We start from the raw sequence: 24,792 nt of genomic DNA on the forward strand, positions 1-24,792 counted from the left end.
CTTTAGCCTGAAATAAGTTTGACTTTCTGTTCAGAAGGGGAGGGCTCCTCTGGCTATCAGCACTAGCTTTGAAGCACTGTGCCTCTGATTCCCACTGTCATTTAAATTTTACACAAGTGTCCTTCAGTGGAGTCACTCCTGATTACATCGGTGTAAATGAGACCCGAATCAGGCCCACGGATTTGTGGGGAGTTGATTTTCCTGCCCCTTGATCAGAGTCACTTTTTTTTTTAACAATAGCTGAAGTTTTTTTCTTCTACCTTCCAAATGAACATTTTTAAAAGGTGCTGTCAAGGAATTTTAGGCTCAACATTTCAATCTTCTTGCAGTTACAAAACCTGATATAAATAGAAAATGCTTCTGATTCTGATTTTTTATTTTTTGGATTCTGACTTCTGAGTTTTATTTTTAAAATTTCAACAAGAACAGGGCGCGTATTTGTTGTTGTTTCGGTTTACACATTTTCCTGCCGTGTCATTGTTATGTTGACAATGTTTATACCTTTTTGTTAGTGGTGGTAGGTGTAGTGAGTAATAACAATAATTAACTAATAATTAGTGTATAGCACTGACGGTAGTACATAGCATAATGCTTTACAACTGGAAGATGAAAGTAACGAGAAAAAAATGAAAGTGACTAGATTAGGTTCAATATCCAAATTGAGGGAAATGTAAAAGGCAAATGGTGGAAAGAAAAATGTATTTGTATTATTATTTCAGTTGCAATATTTGAAGGTACCATAGGGCTAAAATTTGCTTTTTGATTGTATGAGGTTTATGTTCAAAGTGTCTTTTTAATAGGCCTGTTCTTTCTTTCTTTCTTTCTTTCTTTCTTTCTTTCTTTCTTTCTTTCTTTCTTTCTTTCTTTCTTTTTCTTTCTTTCCCCATACACTCCCCCATATCATCTATCTATCTATCTATCTATCTATCTATCTATCTATCCTTGTATGACTTTCATCACAGGAGTACTGGATACCCTGAACCCTGATTCACCTGATTAACCCTTTGTTCCTCAAACCAGCAGTATCAATGAACTCAATAGCACTATCCCCGTGATTCCACCAACACAAATCTTCCCACACAGGTAGTCCTAGCTCAAGGACTACAGGATCATGCCCCAAAACCACAGAGGGGGGGAAAGCTGGAATGAAAATAAAAGAACTGAAAATATTGTAAAACAAACAATTCTCCCCCTGCCCATCCTTTTTAAAGCAAGTTCTGTATCTATCCTGGCAATTTTTTTTACCCCCTTCTTGGAAAAATCCTATTTAAAGATCTGGCAAAGTAACAAAACTTTTATTGGCTGCAAATCACTCTGCAACTCTAGGGCGGGGACCTACAAACACTACAAATGTGAGTAGCTTTATTCATGCCAGTAAGCCCACTGACGTCAGTGAAGCGTGTTGATTTACTTGCATGCGTAAAATGGGCCTGCTCTGCTGGTGGATATTGTCTCATTGTACTCCCCCGTTGGTCTGTATCCACCTGTTGTCTCTTGTCTAATACTTCGATTGTAAGTTTGTCGGCGCTGGGATGATCTTTTTGCTTTGTGTTTGTACAGCACCTAGCGCCACACAGTCCTGATCTGTGACTGGGGCTCCTTGGCACTATGACAAAACAAATATATAATACATGTTTTCAGGGTCTTCAGTTTGGATCCCATGCCCCTAAAATCCTTGGGAAATCCAATACTCTCTCTCACCTCTTTATCATGACCACAGTCTTTATTATGAAGAGGTATTACTATTTAATAAGATGTATTTTTGTTGTTCTCTTGATGCAGGTCTTAGCTTGGGCTGTTTCATTTGCAAAGGATGACACTGAATGCGGGTTCAGTTGAACAAATTGGGACTTTATTAAACTCTGAACACTGCTCCATCCACATGGCTGACTTGTCTCCATGGCCCACCCCCCATTTCCTCTTTCCCCTGGACACCCCTCAATGATCGTTCCTCCAGGGAACCTGGATCCTTTGACTCCAGTTCCACTGACCATGATACAGGGCTAGTATATGGCCATACAACATCCTGGGACCTCTTTGAGATTCTGAGGAAGAAGATAGTATCTTCATCTTTCACTTAAAAAAAAAGTCTCTAGCTGTCACAGTTGCAAAGGAAACCTCAGATGTGACCCATGTGTAACCGCTGTAGAGACATCCAAGCAAACTTGCAGAAAGCCAGGGCCAGTATCTTGGAGAGAGGCTAACACCCCCATTCATCTTAAGGAGGAGTTAACTGGGGTGATCATTTAAATGTTAGTGGTGTTAACTATTTCCTGGAAGAGTCAAGAACAGGCTAATCTGCTGAGTGGGATTTTGAGGTGTCAAGTGGTGACACCCCCCACTCTTGAAGGAACCAAACTCAACAAGCCTAGAGCGTCGCACCATCATATTTCAAACCTCTACTTGTGAGCAGTGTCTCATCTTGATGACTTGTGGGTGCAGCTTATTTATAGGGAGGAGCTTGGAAGAGTACAGACACCTTTCCCCACAGACTGAGGATGGGGTTTATCCTAGGGGAACAATTGGGTCCTGATCCTGCAATCAGATCCATGCAAGTGTGGGGGTCTGTGAAACAGCTAGAGCTTGACACAGGTAATATATGGAGATATACCTATTGCATAGAACTGGAAGGTACTTTGAATCCAGCCCCTTGCCTTCACTAGCAGGACCAAGTACTGATTTGGCCCCAAATCCCTAAGTGGCCTCCTCAAGGATTGAACTCACAACCTGGGTTTAGCAGGCCAATGCTCAAACACTGAGCTATCCCTCCCCTGTACCCTGAAATAAGCAAACAAGACCCCCATCCTACAAACACTTTGGCAGCTGCTTAACTTTGCACACAGGGGCAGCGCCACTGACATCAACCCGGCTGCATAAAGTTAAGCCTGTGCATAATGTTTGCAGGGTTGGAGCCATGGGCTGGGATTTCCAAAAGGAGGTGCCCAATTCCAATGAGATTTGGGGGCCTACTTCTGTTAGACTGTCTACACTACAGACATCTGCCAGCATCGCTATGTTAGGCAGGGGGAAGATATCCCACTGGCCGAGCTTGCAAAGGGTTTCCACTCAACAGGATGGCATTTCTCTGTCCGTCTGTAACTTCTGAATGCTGCAGCTAATCATTTGCAAAATTCAGAGGATGTGCTAAGCATTAATGGGGGGGAGGAATTGATGCTTATAAATCTCTGGGACGTCCGCAATCTCACTCTGAAGCAAGTGAAATAACAATGGCTAAACAGCATACCCCTGATACAGAATCAAACCCAAACCAAGGTGACAACTTGACCCTGCAAACATGAGCGGAATTCCACTGGCTTCAAGGGGACCAGAGGCAGCTCAAGACAACCTGCTGCCCTCAGCAAAACTCCACCTCCCCACAGGCCTAAGGCAGCAGATTGGCCCCAGACGCTCTTTCCGAATGATGGATTTTAGTGATTGGCCTTGCCCACCAGGCAGCTGCCCAGAAATCTGCCACCCTAGACAGCAGTCTAGTTGGACCACAAGACAAGGTGGGTGAGATCTTGCTGACATCCTGGGACCATCCCAGCTACAACAACGCTGCCTAGGGAGGTGGTGGAATCTCCTTCCTTAAAGGTTTTTAAGGCCCAGCTTGAGAAAGCCCTGGCTGGGATGATTTAGTTGGGGATTAGGCAGGGCCGCTCACTTTAAGTATCATAGACTCATAGAACATCAGGGTTGGAAGGGACCTCAGGAGGCCATCTAGTCCAACCTCCTGCTCAAAGCAGGACTTAATCCCAGGGCTGCCCACGGGGGGCAAGTGGGGCAATTGGCCCTGGGCCCTGCGAGCCCTGGCCCGGTGGCGGTCTGGGTCTTCGGCGGCATTTCGGTGGCGGGAGGCCCTTCAGTTGCTCTGCATCTTCAGCAGCACTGAAGACCCGGACTGCTACCGGGCAGGGCTCGCAGGGCCCCTGTGGGGCCCAGGGCCTGGGGCAAATTGCCCCCCTTGCCCTCCCCCTCTGGGCGGCCCTGGGATTAGGTCCTGCTTTGAGCAGGGGGTTGGACTAGATGGCCTCCTGAGGTCCCTTCCAACCCTGATGTTCTATGAGTCTAGTGGAGCACATGCATCTGTGCTGGCAGGATCGGGGCCCTAAATTCCCTTTTCCCCTCTGGCTGGACAGTCCCTCTCCCCCATCCCAAGTCCCTGTTCACAATGGGAGGTGCCTCCAAGGGGGCGTGGCCATCACGGGAGGGGGCGGAGCCTCGCAGCCCCAAGTGCCGCTGCTTTTAATAAGAGGGAGGCCAGAGTGGCTCTTGGAGGCAGAGGATGGAGCAGGTGGAGTGACGGAGCGGGGCAGACGAGGCAGCTCCCAGGAGTGGGGGGAAATCCCCCCCCCTTCGGGTGACCCTTGGAAAGAGGGGAGGTGTCGGGGGAAACTCCCCCCCGCCCCCTGGAACCCAGCGGGCTCTTTAGTTAGGAGGATTTTGTACAAACCGAGCTTGGCCGGGGGCAGGGGGGTTCTGCTGCCTTTGCTCCTGGCGTGCCCGGCCCGGCGATGGAGCCCCGGCCCCGCGTGTGAAACGGACTCAGCCGCCGCTGAAGTCGGGCCGGGAGCTGCGGGGCGAGCGCAGCCCAGAGTTTGGTTGCCGGCGGGTGTCCCGCTTTTGATTTTATTTTTTGCACGACCCGGATGAGTTGCTGAGGCAGGGGAGGGGGCTGATCTCCCCCCCCCCCGCAAACACCCCCACCCCGCCTCGCCTGGCAAGTCGATGGGAGCCCTGGACCCAGCCTCCGGAGCCAGCAGCCCCGCGCTCACCATGCTGAATGGCACCGACAGCCAAAGTTTTGCCAAGGAGCCGCTGGATCTGCCGGGGGCCAAGGAGCCGGCCGAGCTGAAGATGGGCGTCCCGGAGCGGTTCTACTTCCCCGACGCCCCGGCTCCGGAGGGCTGCCCGCTGAGCCTGCCCTACAGCCCCCCGCTGGTCCCCGGGGGCTTCCCCGGGAGCGCCCCGGCCACCGGCCGCTTCCTCAGCCCGGCCCTGAACAGCTGCTCCGCCTACCGAGCCCAGCCGCCGCCCGCCGCCGCCCAGCCGGGCAGCCACGGCTTCGCGCTGCCTCCCGGCGAGCTCTACCCGGGCGGCGGCGAGCTCTACCCGAGCCCGGCGGCGGGGGAAGGCTGCTACCCGGGCGCCGTGCAGCACGTGTTCCCCCGGGGCCCGCTCTACCCGGTGCCCGGCTACCAGCTCGCCGGCAAGGTCCAGGTGATGCTGAACAACTACCCGCTCTGGGCCAAGTTCCACAAGCACCAGACCGAGATGATCATCACCAAGCAGGGCAGGTGAGGCCGGGGCAGGGGGGCCCGGGACCCTCCGGGCGGCGGGCTGGGGACGGGTGCTCCCCTACAAGGGCGGGAGCGTGTCTGCTGAAGGTGGTGGGGAGATCGGGACTCCCCCAAATTTAGTGTGGGGGGGGGCGGTGGAGACCTGGAGCCCGCTCGTCGTCTCCCCCTAACGCGATCCCATTGCTAGGCTCACCCCGGCCTCGCCAGCCAAGTCCTAAAACTTCTCTGGAGAGAGCCAGGGCTCCTCTCCCCGCCGTGCGCCCAGCCCCTACCTGCCCGAGTGGGACACCGCGGGGCGCAAAGGGGCTGTAGGGCGCGGGTCCGGGGTGGGGAGGGGGGCCTGGCTCGCTGCGTGTCTGCAAATCCCGGGCGTTGTTCTCGGCACCCTTGGCTCTTTGACACCTGCCGGATCGGTAAGTCCTTCGGGGGAATGAAATGCCAGCAGGCCCCCCGGTCCGGATCTCAGCCCCTCCGGTGCAAAGCCGGAGTCTCGGGCTGTGGTTGCGCAGCGCCCGGCACAGACCGGGTGGCCTCCTGGGGTCTGGCTGAGTCTCACAGCGACTAGGGTAAAACTAGTTCTAAGTGAAGTGCACGGGGGTTACTCTTTGCCTTTTCACCGCTGGGACGGAGACCAAAATCTGGCCTTGACAAGGGATCGTGTGTGTTATACTTGGATCTCCCCCCGGCACACACACACTGGCTTTCTCTTCTCTCTCTAATCTCTTGTCTTTCTGAGTGAGGGCTCCAAGCTGTGTGCCTGGCCATCTCGGAGCCGCTCTGCCGGCTCCCACCCTGTATTTCTGCTTGGGTGCCCGGCAGTCCTCGGCCGCTGGTGCCCGCTGGACACTCTCAGGCCAGGTACTCTCAGGGTCTTTGGCACCTCACAGGGCCAAGTCCGCACAAGAATGACTGGGCAGGTTGTGAGCCACCGGGCAGCTGCTGTTTCCTCTCTGGTTCCTGTGGCAGGCTCGCTCAGATAGCGTGCCAGCAGAGCTCAGCAAGCCGAGAGAAACCATTTGAATCCGTGCCAGGGGTCCTGACCAGTCAGGGTCCCCAGGCAGTACATGATCAGAGTCACGGGAAGCCAGGGTTTTAGCAGACACTAAAACCCTGTCCTCCTTTCCCAGGCTTATCAGCTGGAAATGCTGCAGGTCTTTAATAATCACGATGATGACAACCTAGGGCCAAATGCTGTAGTGGTATAATGAATGCCCATCTTTGGCCCAGTTGCCTCCAAGCCCTTGACTAACATGAATTCCACCTCAGCAGCCCCCACCACCTCCCAGCTTTTCCCCATGCTGCAGACGGGGGACACTTTGCTCTATGGTAGCCCCGTCTGCCTGCGTCTGAAGCCCAGTGGCAGGAGGGCTTCTGATTTCAGATCATATGCAGCCTGGCCATGAGCGCAGGGGACAGGAGGAGATGACCTCTGGAGGTCTCTTCCAGTCCTACCATTCTGATCCAGTGGGTGTAGGGTCTGTGAAGGTGTCAGGCATGTTTCACCCAGGGCCGCCTGTGCGTCCATACCATCACAGATCACAGTCTGCCTGTGTCTCTTCTGCACCCGAAGAGGTGCTACAAAATCAGGGCCTAGTCCTGGGAGGTGTCGAGCGTGCTCATCTTGGGGCCTGGGAGCGGTGCTGTATTTGTTCTTTAAGCTGTGGGCTGCTTCCTCGCAGGCACAGTCATATTTCAATGTCCGTTTAACAGGCGGATGCACACACGCTGGACTGGATTCCCCCCCCCCCCCCCGCTGGTGTAAATCAGCAGAGCTCCATCAACTTCCCTATTGCCGTGCCAATTTGCCCCAGCGAGGGATCTGACCCCTTCTTTTTAATCTAACCTGCCTCCTGTTTAGGTGCTGTCTCACCTCCTCTGCTGGGGTTAATGCATTTTAGAAGATGCTTTTTAATAACTTACTAAAAGCTGGAGCTGCCGCTGCAGATCTGTGCAGAACAGAGCTTCAGAAACGGCTAAAACTCAGACCTGATCCGGTGGATTGGGCTGCTGCTGTGAGGGGGCATCTCCTTTTCACCCAGGAGGTCTCCGCACCTTTCAGCTTTTTCTTTCTTTGGCCCAGACAGATGGTGTCACTTTGATGCTGAAACCAACCTGCTTAATGTGTTGAAAGTCTAAACGTGTTAAGGCCGGTTCATTTCCCACGCAGGCTTCCAGGCCTGCAGTCCTGTGGAGCATGCCCTCTGTGAAGCACTCGGGCAATTCAGTTACATACCATCACTATCAAGGGACAGGGAAGGGGAAGGAAAGAAAGAAAAAAATATCAACCCGATAGATCCAAAAGCACCTGGAGCTAGAAAACCCTGGCTAGTACTCTTTCAATTCCCTTCTCTGCCTGCAAACCCCAGTGACTCGGTTTCTCTGGAAATTTAAATTCAGATTGGGGGTGGAACATATTTGATCAATTTTCAGCATCTGAGATTTTCTTTTTTTCCACTGCTGGGGTCATATAGAAACCTACTAAAATATCACCAGAAGAAACAGCTTCCTCTTTCCCCTGAGCCCAGAACTAACCCCCTTCCAAATGAGTTTTAACTGCACATAGGATGCATTCGCATAGTTAATTCCACCCCTCTGAGCCTTTCACTAAATCAAATATGTTGCGTTAAATTAATCTGTTGCTGTGGGGTGTTAAACAAACACCGTCCAGAGGTGGCTGCATTCCAGAGGGGCTTAAAATGATTCACGTGTAGAGAGGGCCCAGTCCTGTTGTCCTGGCACTAGATTGGCGTCTTTTGCCATTGACTTCAGGGGGAGCAGGATCGGGGCCCCTGGTCTGTGAAGCTGGTTGGTTTTGATAGTGCTTTGAGATCCTTCTTCTGTAACGGTGCTGTGTGAATGTGTAGGCCGGGATTTTTGAAAGTGGCTAAAGATTTTTGTGCACCTCACTTGTGATTTCTGAAAGGGGGCTTCATTCTCTCAGAGCCAGGGGTGGGTCCGTGCCGACTGAAAGTCAGATCCCTTTCATCTGGATATGGCCAAATTGACACCCAGCCCAAACGTCTTCCATAATCATGGGCCCGATCCTGCCACCATTGAAATCAGTGACACAACCAATGTTGGTTTCAAGGGGAGCAGGATCGGGCCCTAAAATATCCCCCTCCCCCAGACTTAGGATTTTATTGCTTTAGAGATTCGGTCTCTATTGGTTTCAGGAGTTACTCATTGGTCTCTAAGTCTTACCCCGCCCTGTCACCACTATTGGGCTGATTACAATCTGAATAGCAAAGAATCAGGTTCCGATGGGGCTTTAGAGTGAAGGGAAGCCCATTACTTCCCCAGCACTACGAATTTTGGGGAGGAACAGAGGGATCTGCTTGGTGCTCCATGGCAGTCGCTCAGCTAGGCTTGCATTTGTGGGGTTCCCTGTGGATCCAACCTGAGTGTCCCCTGGGCTGCTCCTTGAAATCCGCTGTCGCCCAAATACGACCATGAAACAAGCCAGGCTGTGCATGGAGTGTGGCTGTCTTTTCAGGCCAACTCCTGCCAAGGCAGGTCACACCCTTACGAGAAAGCACTATGGTGTTCTGCACTAATGGTCTGACATTGACTAAGACCCCTGAGTTTGGGGGAACTCCAGCAGAGAGAGCGTGTGTGTGCGTTTCTGTGTGTGTGTGTGTGTGTGTTTCTGTGTGTGTGTAATTACACAGGGCAGAGCCTATCTGCGCTCCCCCTGAAATGGGGTGCTTAACAGTTAGCTCCTTCCCTTTTGGAGGATACTTAAATCATCTCAGACTGGCCCACAGGAACTGTGTGTGTGCTGGAAGGTGAAAGCACTGGAGAAGCCGGGTCCCATTGGCAGCGGGTGCTGTGGGAAATCATTTGGACCCATCTCTCTCTTGCTCACACACACTACAGGTCGAGAGGCTGATCTGGCATCCGCTGGAGCCATGGTTTCACTGGACATGGCTCAGACCCAGATGTTTGAGGCCTGTTGAAATCAGCGAGAGTTAGGTGCTTAAAACACCTTTGAGGGAACTGGGCCTCTGTCCCAAACCTGGCTCCTCGTTATAAAGTCACCACCGTGGGTTGGCCTGTTGCTACAGTAATTTTTCTTCTTAGCAGGCGTCTAGGACAAATCTGGTGCCGGATCCTTCCTTCCAGAGGGCGTGGGATTGTCCCTGTTACTTCTACAGTGCGCCCTACCCCACGAGAACACAACAGCAATCTGACAGCCAAAGCTGGAGACCCCTTCCTGAGTTTTATTAGCTATGGGCTTGTCTAGACTGGGACATAACTTCATGGAGGCAGAGGCACCGGTGCAACCCCACTAATGTGCTGGTGCAAAACTGGGTTTGCACTAGTACAGTTTACCAGGGTGGGTTGCACTGGTGTAAGCACCAGCTTGCACAGTTGCACAGGCCTGGTGCAAGATAAATCTAAAGACAGAGTGGCCTCGAGGCTAAACTCTCCTTGGAGTCTTTGGACCTCCGTGTAAAATGAGGTGCACTGAAGTCAGCTGGGCTTGGCTGGTGCAATGTTACTCTGCAAAGAGCTTTTCTCTCCCTTGTTGGTATTAGTGGGCCGGGGTGGGGGAGAGGCGAGCAGCAGCAGCAGCGTCTCCCTGACTCTTCTGTCTCTTGCACGGCCGTGGTTATTGTGGCTCTGCGCCCTTTCATCATCTCAGACTCAGCGGCAGGCTCTTCATTGGGAGACAAGTCGACTCAGGAAATCAGCAGCCCACCCGCCGCCCCTCCATGACGGGTGTTTTTTAAACAGAGGGAGCAAGCAGGGCTGTGTTGTGTGGTGTGCTCAGGAGATGAAAAGGGGCCGGGGGTGGGGTGGAGAAGGCTGGGGTTCAGCAAACCCATTAACCATCAAACTGTGCTGTTGTGAAACTGGTCCATTATGAGAGAAGTCCTCGTAGCACTGCGGTGGGGACGGTAGAATCATCCCCATTTTACAGACTGGAAAACTGAGGCACAGAAAGCTGGTGCTGTCCCAGCCAGACAGGGAGTCAGCAGACCTAGGGTGAGAACCCTGGACTATCCCATCCTAAAACTCATTCCTCCAGCAGGAAAGGTGCTGAGTGGATGCTTTGGGGAGGGGGAAAATCAGATATTTGGCTGGTGCAAATTGATGTCAGTGGAGTTAGGCCATTTTATGCTCATTGAGTGCTGCCCCCACTGGAAACCTGACCCGCCTACCCCCCCAAGGCTTTGTGGCTCTGTATTTGTAAATAAGGCCCCCCATGGAGTCCCACCTCAGCACTAGGCAACTGATTTCCACACCTTTGCACCTGCTCCTGTATCCTAGGCCCTTCCACCCAAATCACTAGGACATGCCTGTTAACAGGGCAGATTCAGAGGCAAGGCCTATGCATGGGTGATTTAGGTGCTCAGAGATTCCCTTAGACTTACTTACTGAGCTGCAGGGCAGGCTAGAGGCCTCTGTCTCCCTCTGGACAGACTTACTCACTTCTGAAATTGGCCCCAAAATATCCTTCCACCAGAGCACCTACATAATCTTCCACTCGCACTCACTTGCCTCCACGTTCCCTGTGTCACTGCTTCACGACTCATCGCCGCCCCGGATCCTTCCATCTTCTATCCTTAGCAGCGAGCTGTGGCCCTCGCCCCAGCCCACTCCTCCCCCTTCTGTTTCAGAACCACACTCCTGTGGTCTCCACCCTGAGCTTCGTGTAGCAGTACGATAGCGTGGTACGAGGCTGGGGAAGGTATGAGCAACTAACAGTGTATTGCAACCTAGACAGAGGGTCCCCCCACCTTCAGGAATCATGTTTCTTACAGAAGTAGCAGCAATAAACCACCTCCTTTCCTAAGCAAGCACCTTTAAAGTAACCCAAACTTCCTAGTACAATTTAGCTTGACCTTTAGCTAAAAGCTGTGCACCAGGTCCTCATCTGTATGTCAGGTCTGGCCTACAAATTAGATCGACTCAGCTACACTGCTCAGGGGTGTGAAAAATCCCCCAGGGGACGGAGCTGGGTAAATCGAAGTCTCCATGTAGACAGCATTAGATGTGTGGAAGAATTCTTCTGGTGACCTAGGGCAGGTGGATTACCCACACCGATCGGCACAGGTAACGGCCACACTGCCGCTGTGGAGTTCTAAGTGTAGACAAGCCCTCAGAGTAGCTCCGTTGCTCCAGGTGTCGTGCTGTCAATTTTAAGCCGAATTCCCTACCAAAATCAAAGAGGAATGTGCTGCTTAGACAGACACCATCAACTCAAACTCCTGTCCATTTAAATCAAAGAATTTAAAAGTGGTTTCACACCCTACCCTGGAATCCCCCTGCAGTGTTTACGATCGTGTTTTCTTATATATAGGTAGAGAAGGAGGGGGGAGAGAGATTTTTCTTTCCTCTGTAGTGTGTATAAAGACCCACACCAACAATCAGGGAAAATTGACTCTACAGGGGAAAACTATGAAATTGACTATAACAGAGGAAATGGTGAAACTGACAAGACACAGAGTGCTGTCAAATGCACAAAGTAAACAATGTAGAAAAACATACAGAAATGTGTGTTTTGGTTTTTTCCCCTCCACTTCCTCTCATTAACCTCATCAACCTGAGGTGTTGCTTGTAACAATATTAGTTTGTTTTTAAATCAGATGTTAAAGAGACAGAGGTGAGGGAGGTAATATCTTTTATGGGACCAAGTTTGGTGAAAGAGACAAGCTTTTCAGCTACACAGACACACAGCTCGTTTTCAGCTCTATGAATCTCAGAAGCTTGTCCTTCTCACCAACAGAAGTTGGTCTGATCAAAGATACTACCTCACCCACCTTGTCCCAGGATATTAGAGAGCCCAACAGGGCTGCAGCAATGCTTTCAATCGAATGTGTCATTTTAAAATTGATGAGGTGACAACTTGCCTGAGTTGAAGTCAACCGCAGAACACTCATTGACAGCAGCAAGGCCAGGATCTCATTTCAACCCTTTTAAAAACCAAGCTCCTTGGGGTAGGGACTGTGTGTGTTTATATAGGGCCTAGCACAATGGAGCACAGGTCTGTTTGAGACCCCCAAGGACTGTCTAAACGCAAAAACAGTGTAGTTAAGTTCATACAAGCGCCCTAGTGTGGATGCAGTTATAGCAATATAAAGGTGCTTTATACCGGCATAACTAGTCCCATATGGGATAGGGAAATAAAAGATACCAGTGTGAAGCCAGATCTACGCTTGGAAGGTTTTACAGGTATAGTTTATTCCAGCCCCATAGAGCAAAATATTCTGTGCCAGCAAAAGCACAATTTTGGCAATATGACTCTGTTTACACTAGGGGCTTTTGCTAGCACAGCTGTGTTTTGTCCGGCAGTCACACCTCTTCATACCCCTGCCTGCAATGGATATGCCAGCGGATGTCTGTAGCGTAGATGTGACCTGAGTCACTTTTTTGTATCCGTATAACTGCATGCATGGTAGGAGTTGTATTGCTATAACTTGATCAATTAAAAAAAAAACCAGTCTCCTAACTGACGTAGCGGTATCAGTATAAAATCTGTGTCGATCAGCTCCAAGGTAGTGCCTTGATATTGAGACAATATGGCCCTGGCTTCCAAGCGGTGGCCAGTCTTTGCTGGTGGCTTAAGCCAGGGCTTTTTCTATATGTCAGTCCTCAGATACATGCTAGAAATTAGGGTCTTAAAGCATTCCTCTTTCGATGTTCTACCTGATATTTGCCGCTGGAGGTAAAACAGTCCCCTGCAGAGTAACAGATTAAAATTCCAACCACATCAAAGTCCCCACGCACCCGAAACTTGCTTAAATGTGAAATATATTTATTTATAAACCTTTTGGGGGGCGGTACTGCTGGGCGAGATTCTGAGGCGGCGTAAAATGATTTCTCTCCGTGGCGGCCCACGCAGCAGTGCCACTTTAGCTCCGTGGATAACTCAGTGCCGCCCAGAGGATTCAGGGAATCTGGGGCAAAGCGGGGGAGTTGCAGTGCTTGTACTCACCCGGCGGCGATCCGGGTCTTCAGTGGCGTTTCGGTGGCGGGGGGCCCATCAGTCGCTCCGTGTCTTTGGTAGCACTAAAGGGGCCTCCGCCACCGAAATGCCACTGAAGACCGCCGAAATGCCGCCTAAGACCCGGACTGCTGCCGGGCCAGGGCTCGTGGGGCCCAGGGCCTGGGGCAAATTGCCCCGACTCGCCTCGCGCCCTGGGTGGCCCTGAGATAACCTGGCCCGTTTATTGGAATGTCTCCTTTATTCCTTGTCAGACAGAGAGGGAAGTGCCATGCTCACGCTCAGGGAGATCAATGCCATTTCTGCAATAATGGCAAAACTAACAACCAGCGAATGCCCACAGTTATATTAGGCAGGATAAACAGCGTAAGTGCTTTAAATCCTTCATATTTAAGGGCTAATCAAGCACTGGAAATAGCTATTGAATAACCTGCTCAATTTCTTCTTCAGTCTTTCCCCATAGCACCCATCACCGTATTAGCAGAGCCCTGCCTAAATTATCGTGAGAGTTTCTTGCATCTTCAGCCGCAGCATCTTGGCCATTCCGTGGTTGGAGGTGTGATAGCAGCATACGTAGACACACCTGAGTTAGCTTTAATGTAGCTGTCTTTGATATCGGAGCAGCGTGGGCCGTACAAACTCACTCGGGACCCTTGGGTGGCGGGACCCTTGGGTGGCTAGCCCATGCTGCTGTGGCTTCACTGCTGTTGCTGCCTGAGCTAACGAGATTAAAGCGAGTTCCGGCATGGTCACGTGCTGCGATCACACCTCTGATTGCCGTGTAGACTGGGTCTCAGAGCCCGACTAATTGGATCATGAGGGTCTGATCGGCTCTGGTGATGCCTGTTTCTTCCAGTGCCGATTACGCCCGCCTTTGCTGCACTGTTTTGTCCTAACGAGGGCTCTGATTCAGCAGAGATCTTCAGCTCGATGGGACTTCAAAGCACGCGCTTAACTTTAAGCAGGTGATCGAGTGCTTTGCTGAATGGAGGCCTCCTGGCATTGTGTTCCTTAAGTCCCAAAAGAACAATTTTGAGTCATCTCATTCTTTTAGTACCATTTTTTATTTACGCTGAACTCCTCTTCCCACAAAGAAGCCATCCCACCCTACCCATGAGAACTGGTGGAACAGAACATGAGCTGGGTCCTGCCTTTGTTTCACAGACAGGTTTTTAATTTTTGTATTTGTTTTCTGGAGCCCTCCCTCTGGGGCCCACTGGAAAATTTTTAGGACAGTGACTTTAAAATGAGAGTGAACCCATCGGGTGTAAGCTGTCGGAGACCATCTTTTGGGTCTGTTTGTGCGACACTTAGCAGTGGGGTGAATAGTAAGTAAGAACAGTGATGTCCTGGGAAGCTATATATGGGAGATGGAATCTGGTCTGCCCCAAAGCTTGGGGCTGTTCGAGGAGGAAGGTTTGGGCTCAGACCTAGGTGGAAAACAAACAAAATTGCTCCTTCCACGGGGGGAAAGAAGCTAAAAGAAAAGGGAAGCCACCATGGTGGTGATCTGGATCTTGAAGGCGGCCTCTGATCTGAGGAGGGGATGGGCCCCTGCTCCCAGAAGGCTCAGCCCCCTACCAGGTCTAGCTTGAGAGCCTCAAAGGCCTTAGGTGAACATATGGGGCGAGGACATAGGTCCTGGGCTGGAGCTGTGGGCTGCTCTGACCAAGCAGAAATAGCATTGCTGGCTGGCGTCCCCAGCGTGACAGATGATTTTCTTTCTCAGAGTAGTAGACAGGCAATTAATGGTATAGGGGGGACACCACATGGCCCGAAGGCCAGTTCCCCAGTGGGTGAGGTGTAAATAAGCCTAGCTCTGAAGTCAGTGGATTTACACCAGCTGAGGACCTGGTCCTTAGCATGTTAGTTCTAACACAGATGAGATCTAAGGAGGAGAATGTGCCTTATCATTTGGCTGGGCCTCCCTCCTGCCCCCCAGAATTCCCACTGAAGTTGGGGTGAGATTGGGATCCACAGAGAAAGAGAGACCATGTTCCAAACTCCCCCTCTCGCACTCTACGGGCCGACCTGTCCGGCCTTTCGATGTGTCGGGACATTCCCATGAGCTGGATCCAGGTAGCTTCCCTTGGAGGTGTCTGCTGCATGACAATCTCTCTGCCTCTTCCCCAGGCACATCCATGGGGTTAGGCTGACCAGAGAGAGAGGTCAAAAATCAGGACAGGAGGTGGGGGGTAATAGGTGCCTATGTGAGAAAAAGACCCCAAAATTAGGACTGTCCCTATAAAATTGGGATATCTAGTCACCCCACATGGGGTCCCTCCTGCAGACTACCCCAGACTATCTGGTGCTTGGGCCTGCCCCTGTTGCAGCCCAAGGGGGGCATGGTGAGGAGGGGAGAACAATTAGACTATTTGCTGGGGATCAGCCAGTCCTGGACCAGCCCCCTGCTGTGCTCGGTGCTGTACAAATGCTGAACACACAGATGGCCCCTGCACCTAGTCTCTCCCCTCTCCTGGAACAGGCTGGCCCGCTGATGCGCTTTCGTTGTGCGGAGAGAGGCTGGTTCTCCCATGGGGCAGCCTCCTCCTGAGTCTCATTGGTGTCGGGTCTCGTGGGCAGAATGTTCCCCCCCTTCTCGGAAATGCCCTCCCTCCGTGCCCTGCTGCCTCCCAGCAAGGCAGCAGGTGGGCTGAACCCATGCTGGCTGCGATCCACCAGCCCTCTGTGGAAAATGTGACTCAGTTGCCAGAAGATGCTCAGTTCTCAGGGCCAGTTAATTTTTTTCCTGACCCCGCTCCGATCCCCTTAGGAAAAAGCAGGAGACGCTGAAAACGGGAGGCCGGTCCCTGCCTGCTCATAGCTCCTGCTGATGCTAATGCAACATTACAGCACAGTGGGACTTTTATCTCCAGTGCACATGCACCTTCCCCAACCCTCTCATCTCCCCCCACTCCCCCGCCAATGCTTGGAAGTATTGCAATGATGCAAAGCAGCGGCGGGTGTCACATCCCCAAACCTGCCCTGAAGTCCTGCCAAGAAATTAACCCTGGTCCAGGCCCTTTAACCTGTGTCTCCGGGGGGGGTTCACTCTGGCTTGGGGAATCTGTTGTCATCTGGGCCAGATCCCCAGCTGGTGTAAATCGGCCTAGCTCTGTGGAAATCAATGGAACTGCTTTGATTTCCACCGGCCGATCTTGCTCGTCATGGTTAAGCTGAGATCAGGGCTGGATGGTGTTTGTAGGATAATAGCATCCAGGGGTGGGGTGGGGGAGGCAGAGCCCACACGGAGGATCACAGCCCCATTGCGCTAGGGGCTTCACCAACACCGAACAGAAAGAGGGTCCAAGAGACAGCGGCTGGGTGCCGGTGGGGGCGTACGAGGGACTGGCACCAGCTGCCTCGCCAGTGTCAAGATTTTTGTAGGATCGAGGCAAAAGAGAGTTGAGGGAATTGTAGGAGAACAAAATTCCCCTTCGTCAGCAGAGTGAAGGCCACTAAGAAGATGGCCAAGGAGGTGGCATCGGGGGTGTTTACTGGGGCAGCATGGGGGAGAGCACAGAGGGGCTTGTTTGAAAATGTAACACATCGGCGTGGGGGGGGGCTGGCACCCCTGCAGGGAGCTGACATTTCAAGGAGATGGTGGTTAGGGTGGGGACAGGCCTTGAAGGCCGAGAATTGAAAGGAAAGGCAAATCACTCATGTTTGAAGTGCTGGAGAAAGGGGGAGCCGGGGAGAGATCCAGAGAGAGCGGTGGGGTGGTCAGTGATGTTCTTTGCAGCAGCAGTCTGAACGGGGTGGCGCAGAGCAAGCCTGCATTGGTCGAAGCCACGAGATGGTGAGAGTTTTAGCTGCACAGATGGAGAGGCCAGGCCGTGGCTTCTCCCGTCGGTGTAGTGAACCCACCTCCCCGAGGTGTGTCACAGCGCTGTCTATAAGGGGGGTTAGGTCGGTAGAACTGCCTCGTGCCGGGTGTGGATTTTTCACACCCCTGATTGACGTGGTTATCTGTAGTGTAGACAATGTGTGACTAAGCCGTCCCCTTGTGCGCGGGTGTGGCCAGGGCTGTGCTGGCAGGAGAGCGTCTCCCGACGACAGAGCTGCTGCCTCTCGCGGAGGTTGGGTTTATCATGCCGACGGGAGAGCTCTTCCCCCGTCGACATGGTGCGTTGTCACCAGCTAGCCCTTAGGGAGGTTCTGCAGAAAGAACTGGCAAGATTTATACCTAGCCTGGATGGGAGGGTCTGGAGAGAGAGCTGCGTTTTGGCGCCTGGCTGGCAGGGAGAAAGTGGGGAAATCCTATGAAGCGGGAGAAGTGGGGAGTGGGGGTTGAGGAAGGAGTCCAAGCAACTGGATTTGCAGGCATGGGAGTCGGCCAGGTTGGAGAGGCAAGGTTGCTTGGTAGAGAAAGGGCAGAACTGAAGGAGGAGAGGATGGCAGCGCGATGGAGGAAGGCCCACAAGGTCACAGGATTTCTGCCAGAGGCACAAGGGCAGGAGTGGAGGAAGCAGGTGCTGGGTTTGGCCAGGGCTGGGGGCTGCCAGGGCTGGGATCTTGCAAAGAGAGAGAAGTCAAGGGTAGAGGGACGTGGCGCAGGGACGGAATCAACCCCAACTCTCAGAGGCAGTGGACGTAGAGCGGAGTGGGAAAGTTAGTCTTGTAAAGTCGGTGGCGCTGTTCTGGATCTTGCAGGGAGGAGATTGAGACTCTGTGTCCGCTGAAGACAGCGGGGCCACTCCACATTCCACTGGGGTAGCAGCGGTCTGAGTAACATTAAAAATCTTGATTGACTTAGCCACAGCTCTCGGGTATGAAAAATTCACCCCGCTGAGGGCTCGGCTGACCTAGCCCCTGGTGTAGATGTGGCTGGGCTGGGGCAGGGATGCTTCCATTGACCCCACTAGGGGAGTTGGAGTTCCTACAGCCATCCAAGGTGGGACCGTGCTCTGGGGTAATTGCAACATGGCGTTAGCATGCAGAGGAGACCAGTTCTGAGCTGGGAATCCATTTTCAGGGGAGTCAGAAGGAAGGAAGGTTCCTGCTCAGATGAGCTGAGGTGGAGACAGAGCTGTTGAAAGAAGAGCAAGGTGAAAGACCCGCTTAATGAGAGGTGAATGGCTCCTGGGCCTCCTGCCCCTGCCCGTGTGCTCTGGGATCTGGCTTAGCCTGATCTTCTGACACCTCTGGGATTAAAACCAGGCAACTGTGTTTTGGGAAGAAGTGAAGTCGCCTGTGCCAGGGATGGGAGGAGATTTCCTTTAGCTCTTCTTCCTTCTCCAGGCCAGTCCCCACTGATGCAGTCAGTCCCTTGCCATAGAGACCATCTGCAAATAAATAAGAATTGCTCTTAGTAGGGGCTGCGAGGAGACACGGTTCTGCTGCGCTAGCTCAGCCATGCACCCCTCTAGTGCACCCACTAGGGGTCAGGCTTCTCCACGCCCCTGTGGCCGAGCTGGGGGGGAACAAGGGACTTCTCGTCGGGTGCCATTGGTTCGCCCGGGGTATTTTATGCTCCCCCACTCCTGGAAAGTTTATCAGCAGCTGGGATCGACCCCCTAGATCAGGGGTGGGCAAACTTTGGCCCGAGGGCCACATCAGGGTTGGAAAACTGTATGGAGAGCCGGGTAGGGAAGGCTGTGCCTCCCCAAAAAGCCTGGTCCCTGCCCCCTATCTGACCCCTCCCACTTCCCACTCCCTGACTGCCCCCCTCAGAACCTCCTGCCCCCCTCCTGAGACCCCCCACCCCTAACTGCCCCCCTGGGACTTCACCCCCTATCCAACCTCCCCATTCTCTGTCCCTTGACTGCCCTGACCCCTATCCACCCAACCGCTCCCCAACAGGCCCCCCAGGACTCCCACTCCTATCCAACCCCCCCACTCCCCATCCCCTGACCACCCCCACAGAACCCCTGGCCCATCCAACCCCCCTTTCTCACTGTTCCCTGACTGCCCTGACCCCTGTCCACATCCCTGCCTCCTGGCAGGCTCCCCGGGATTCCCACACCTATCCAACCGCCCCCTGTCCCCTGACTGCCCCCTACTCCCAGAACCTCTGCCCCATCCAACTGCCCCCTGGGTCCTCCTGCCCCTTATCTAAGCCATATCTTATTGGAAAGCCTGGGAGGTGGGTGGGTGCACGTGCGGAGATGTGGCTGGGTGGGAGAGGGGCCAGGGACGAGCCTCCCCGGCCAGGAGCTCAAGGGCTGGGCAGGAGGGTCCTGCGGGCCGGATGTGGCCCGCGGGCCATAGTTTGCCCACCTCTGCTCTAGATCATTGTGTTACGTGAAGGGCAGGGCCACGTGGCTTTCAGTAATGTTTAGATTTAACTTCAGCAATTGCTTCCTGTAGATTTTGGTAGCTCATCACAGCCCGGTCCCCAGGGGCGGGTGTTGGACTCCTGCCCTGAGGCAGGGTGGCTGTCACCGAAGAGTCAGACTTTGTGCTAGGCAGGCGAGGAACCCAGAGTCTTGCACCATCAGGCAACCGCCGTGTCTTCTGCTGAGTCAATGTGTGTGTGTGTGTGGGGGGGGGCGATCCTGCAGTGTCCCTTGCTGACAGTGCATGGGGTTGGGGGGAGTGATCCAGCAGTTATGTGGGATCTAGATGCAGCCACATGCAGGAGGAGACATTTAAATAGGAAGGCCTAGGTTAAAATAGCCTTCCTGACTCACTGCGGCCATATTCCAGATTTACCCAGTAGGGAGTGGGGGCAGGTTCCCCCTGGCCCTCCAATTACACCCGCGGAAAGTGGATGGAAAACGCCATCAAACGAGCCAAGTTCTCAGCGGGTGTAAATCGATGTGGCTTCTTTGAAATCAGGGGAGCTGTGTTAGTTTCCACCGGCTGAGAGTCTGGACCATTGAGTTTAAAAAATCAGCGACTGAGCTTCTGCTTTCAAGTGCACACGTTTGCATAAAGCCCCGGCCAACACCGTGGGGAGAAAACCTGCCTCTAACATCTCCCACAATGTCACCAGACCAGTGGATTATTTTTAACTCGTGCTTTGAAAAAATTGTCTAAAACCACCTAAAATCTCCCCTTCTGCTTGGCTCCAGAATTTAAAAACGGCCCATCTGGCCGTGTATGAACAAGCATTTCTTCAAGCTCCGTGGCACTTCCCTTCCTGTCCGAAACTGCTGCGCAGCATTATTGGGTGCTGTTGTGGCCTGTTGAACTGTTTCCAGTGGCTTTGGATCAAGTTCTTACACAGCTGCTGGGCTCCCTTCCAGCGGTGGCTGCATTCCAATGGTGGGTGGGTACAGGGCTCGGGGACCCATGCTAGGTGCTGCAGCATCAACTATGGATTGACTCCGGTGTGGGTTGCCCAATTTGTGTTGCTTTTAGAGACCCCGCAATTTCTCCCCTTTAATTCCAACCAGCCGTGGACACATTTGGCTCCTGCTCTGGGACCGGATTTTATCACTCATGTCCACAATGCGTTATTACTTGACTACCATTAAATCCATCCGAGCCAAACCTCCCATGGAAACCAGTGAAGAGTGTGTGTGGGTTACCAGTGATATTAGGGAGCCACATAATGCGTAGGAGAGAGCAGATATTAGACAGCTCCTCCCTGCCGCAGCACCCCAGCTCCCCGTCCCCCTGAGCTGTTACTGACCAACCCAGGCTGAGGACGGCCGCACCCCTGGTTCAGACTGTCACTCGCCCGGGAGATGTGTGCTACATTTGAACCCTCAGCCAGAGGGAGGGTACTGGCGCCGTACTGGTTTGGCGAGAGCTTTGCAGACGTTCTCTGCCTGGCACTGCTCTGCGTGTGTATCTCCTGCCTCCATTGGTGTTCCCTGTGATCCCCTCCGGGTGATCACCCTGTTGAAGTCTATGTGAAGGGAAGAAGAAATTTTTGTTTGTGGACATGCTCATGTGGTCTAGTGGTTAGAGCAGGGGACCGAGCATCAGGACAGCTGGGTTTGGGAGGGAGTGTTGTGTAGTGGTTAGAGCAGAGGGGGGCTCCTGGCTTTCTATTCCTTGGGTTGCGGGGCTGGTGGTCACAGACAGGCTGGACAACGGTTCTATTTCAGGCTGTGGTCGGCGTGCAGAGGCCTGAGGCAGGACTCCTGGGTTCTATCCCCAGCTCTTTCTCTGTGATCTTGGGCCAAGACACCAGGCTTCAGTTTCTCCATCTTTAAATTGGGGTGGCCCACCTCCTGGGGGGAGATTGTCAGTTTTCATACATTAGTCTTTGCAAAGTGCTTTAAGATCCTCAAATGAAAGATAAGGGGAAGGGTTGGAAACCTGCTGAAATCAGAGTGTTCAGGAACATCCACACAGTTGTTTAAAAAAACCACGACCTTTAAGAACTGCCTGGTCACACCAGTCCATGTGCCTCTGGCCAGCCAGCGCTCTGTAGATGGGGACCATACAGCAATGTTGCTCCACCCGCAGTATCTGGGTTAGGAGAAGCACGTTGAACGATAGTGCCGAGAGGGCTGGTTCTCTGCTCCGCTGCCGTGATGTTGTACAGAATCCGGTGTCTTTGTTCCAAGGTCCGGCTCCCCAGCTGCTGTAAATCAGCGGCGCTCCTCTGATGTCAGTAGCGCTACGTCGATAGACACCAGCTAAGGATCCGGCCGGAAGAGGGTTTTCATTAGTGGTGGGCGAAAATTTTCAGCTGAAAGTCTCGGGGCAAAAACCGTGCAAGCGAACCATTCGCAGGTTGCATCAGCGTCACCAGATTGTTCGGCGGCAGGTGGGGTGTGGGGTGGGGGAATCGCAACATTTTGATTTTTCCGGTTTGAAGTTGCCTTTATTTTCTTTTCAAATTCAAAAATATTTAAGAATGCTCAAAATCGAAACATTTTGGGCCAAACAAAGCATTTTGTTTGACCCCCCCAAATATTTCTTTTAACCTTTCAAAACTGTTTGTGTTAAACCCACTGCCTGTTCATTTCATTGGGTGACCCCTGGTTCTTGTTATGTGAAGGGGGTAAATAACACTTCCCTATTCACTTTTCTCCAGCCCACTCATAGATCTCTCTCATAACCCCCCTTTGTCATCTCTTTTTGAAGCTGAAAAGTCCCAGTGTTTTTAGGCTCTTCTCATATGGAAGCTGTTCCATCCCCCTCGTCATTTCTTGTCGCCCTTTTCTGTCCTTTTTCCAATTCTAATACGTCTTTTGTGAGCTGGGGTGACCAGCACTGCATGCAGTACAAGGGGCACCTGTACCATTCATTTATATAGTGCCATCATGATATTTTCTGTCTTATTTCTCTATCCCTTTCCTAATGGTTCCTAACATGCTGGTTGCTTTTTTGACTTTTGCTGCGTATTGAGCAGATGATCTCAGAACGTCCTTGATGACTCCCAGATCTTCCTTGAATGGTAACAGCTAATGTAGACCTCATCATTTTGCATGTATAGTTGGGATGATGTTTTCAATGTGCATTACTCTGTGTTTATCAACACCAAATTTCATTTGCCATTTTGTTATCCAGTCACCCAGTGTTGTGAGACCTCATTGTAACTCTTCGCAGTCAGCTTTCGACTTAGCAGTCTTGAGTAATTTTGTATTGTCTGAAACTTTGCCACCTCATCCCTTATCCCTTTTTCCAGACCACTTATGAATGTGTTGAACAGCACTACTGATCCTTGAGGGACCCCCCTATTCACCTCTCTCCACTGTGAAACCTATTTGTTCCTGCCCTTGGTTTCCTATCTTTTAACTACTTACTGATCTATGAGAGCACCTTCCATCTTATCCCATGAGTGCCTACTTTGCTTAAGAGCCTTTTGGTGAGGGACCTTGTCAAAAGCTTTCTGAAAGTCCAAGTACGCGACATCCACTGGATCACCCTTGTCCACATATTTATTGATACGCTCAAAGAATTCTAATAGATTGGTGAGGTATGTTTTTTTCCCCTTCCCTAACATATCATGTTTATCTAAATGTCTGATCATTCTGTTCTTTGCTATAGTTTCCATCAATTTGCCTGGTACTGAAGTCAGGCTTACTGGCCTGTACTTGCCAGGATCATCTCTGGAGCCTTTCTAAAAAACTGATGTTACATTAGCTAAACACCAATCACCTAGTATAGAGGTTGATTTAAATGATAGGTTACATACCACAGTTAGTAGTTCTGTAGTCCCATATTTGAGTTCCTTCAGAACTCTTGGATGAATGCCATCTGGTCCTGGTGACTTGTTACTATTTAATTTATCAATTAGTTCCAAAACCAACTCTACTGACACCTCATTCTGGAACCGTTTCTCAGATTTTTTGCCAAAAAGAATGTCTCTGGTGTGGGAATTTCCCTCGCATCCTCTGCAGTGAAGACCGATGCAAAAAGTTTATTTAACGTCTCCGCAACAGCCTTGTCTTCTTCGAGTAATCCTGTAGCAACTTAAGCAACCAGTGGATCCCATTGATTTGTTTGGCAGGCATCCTGCTTCTGATATATTGAAAACTAACAGCAAAATTTTTGTGTGCGCCTTTTGCTAGTTGCTCTTCAAATTCTTTTCTGGCCTGCCTAATTATATTTTTTACTTGACTTGCCAGAGTTTGTTCTCTTCTGTTTTCCTCAGTAGGATTTGACTTCCAATTTTTAAAACAAGTCTTTTTGTCTCTAACCATCTCTTTAACTCTGTTTACCATAGTGGCATATTTTTGGTCCCTTTCTTGATTATTATTATTTTTTAAATTTTATTTGGGGCATATATAGTTTGAGCCTTTCTTATGTGTTTTTAAAAAGTTTCCATGCAGTTTGCAGGCATTTCACTCTTGTGAATGCTCCTTTCAATTTCTCTTTAACTGATCTCTTCATTTTTGTATAGTTCCCCTTTTTGAAGTTAAATGCTGCTGTGGTGGTTTTCTCTGGTACTCTCCCGCTTCCCCCTCCCCCAAGATGTTAAATTTAATTACATTATGATCACTATTACTGAACAGTTCAGCTATATTCACCTTTTGTACCACTTAGGACCAAATCAAGAATTGTCTTTCCCCTTGCAGGTGCAAGGACTAGCTACCCCAAGAAGCAGCCATTAATGGTGTCTAGAGATTTTTATCTCTGCATCTCTTCCTGAGATGACATGTTCCCAGTCAATTTGTGGATAGTTGAAATCCCCCATCATTATTGGAGTTTGTTTTTGTAGCCTCTCTAATCTCCCTGAGCATTTCACAGTTACTATCGCAATGGTTCTCAAACTTTTGTACCGGTGACCCCTTTCACACAGCAAGCCTCTAAGTGCAACCCCCCATATAAATTAAAAATACTTTTAAATATATTAACACCATTATAAATGCTGGAGGCAAAGCGGGGTATGGGGTGGAGGCTGACAGCTTGTGACCCCCCCCATGTAATAACCTTGTGAACCCCTGAGGGGTCACGACCCCCAGTTTGAGAACCCCTGCACTATCGCCATCCTGGTCAGGTGGTCAGTGGTATATCCCTACTGATATGTTCTTCTTCGAGCATGGAATTTCTCTCCGTAGTGATTCTATGATGCAGTTTGATTCATTTAAGATATTTGCTACGTTTGACGGTTCTCTTTCGCATATCGTGCCACTTGCCTACCAGCATGACCTACTTTCATTCCTAGACATTTTGTACCCTGGTGTTACTCAT

General features: G+C 51.4%; 1 protein-coding gene across 1 annotated transcript in view; it reads left to right on the plus strand.

Annotated features, from left to right (window-relative positions):
- The first annotated feature begins 4,293 nt into the window (after positions 1-4,293).
- The window catches only part of TBX21 (T-box transcription factor 21), a 34,899-nt gene continuing 14,400 nt past the window's right edge, over positions 4,294-24,792 (plus strand). Inside the window, exon 1 of the mRNA XM_030541647.1 lies at positions 4,294-5,297. Within this exon, the coding sequence (XP_030397507.1) occupies positions 4,729-5,297 (569 nt within the window). The 5' untranslated portion in view covers positions 4,294-4,728. The remainder of the gene's footprint in view (positions 5,298-24,792) is intronic.

This window comes from Gopherus evgoodei, chromosome 23 (assembly GCF_007399415.2).
Source record: "Gopherus evgoodei ecotype Sinaloan lineage chromosome 23, rGopEvg1_v1.p, whole genome shotgun sequence".
Taxonomy (NCBI): Eukaryota; Metazoa; Chordata; order Testudines; family Testudinidae; genus Gopherus; species Gopherus evgoodei.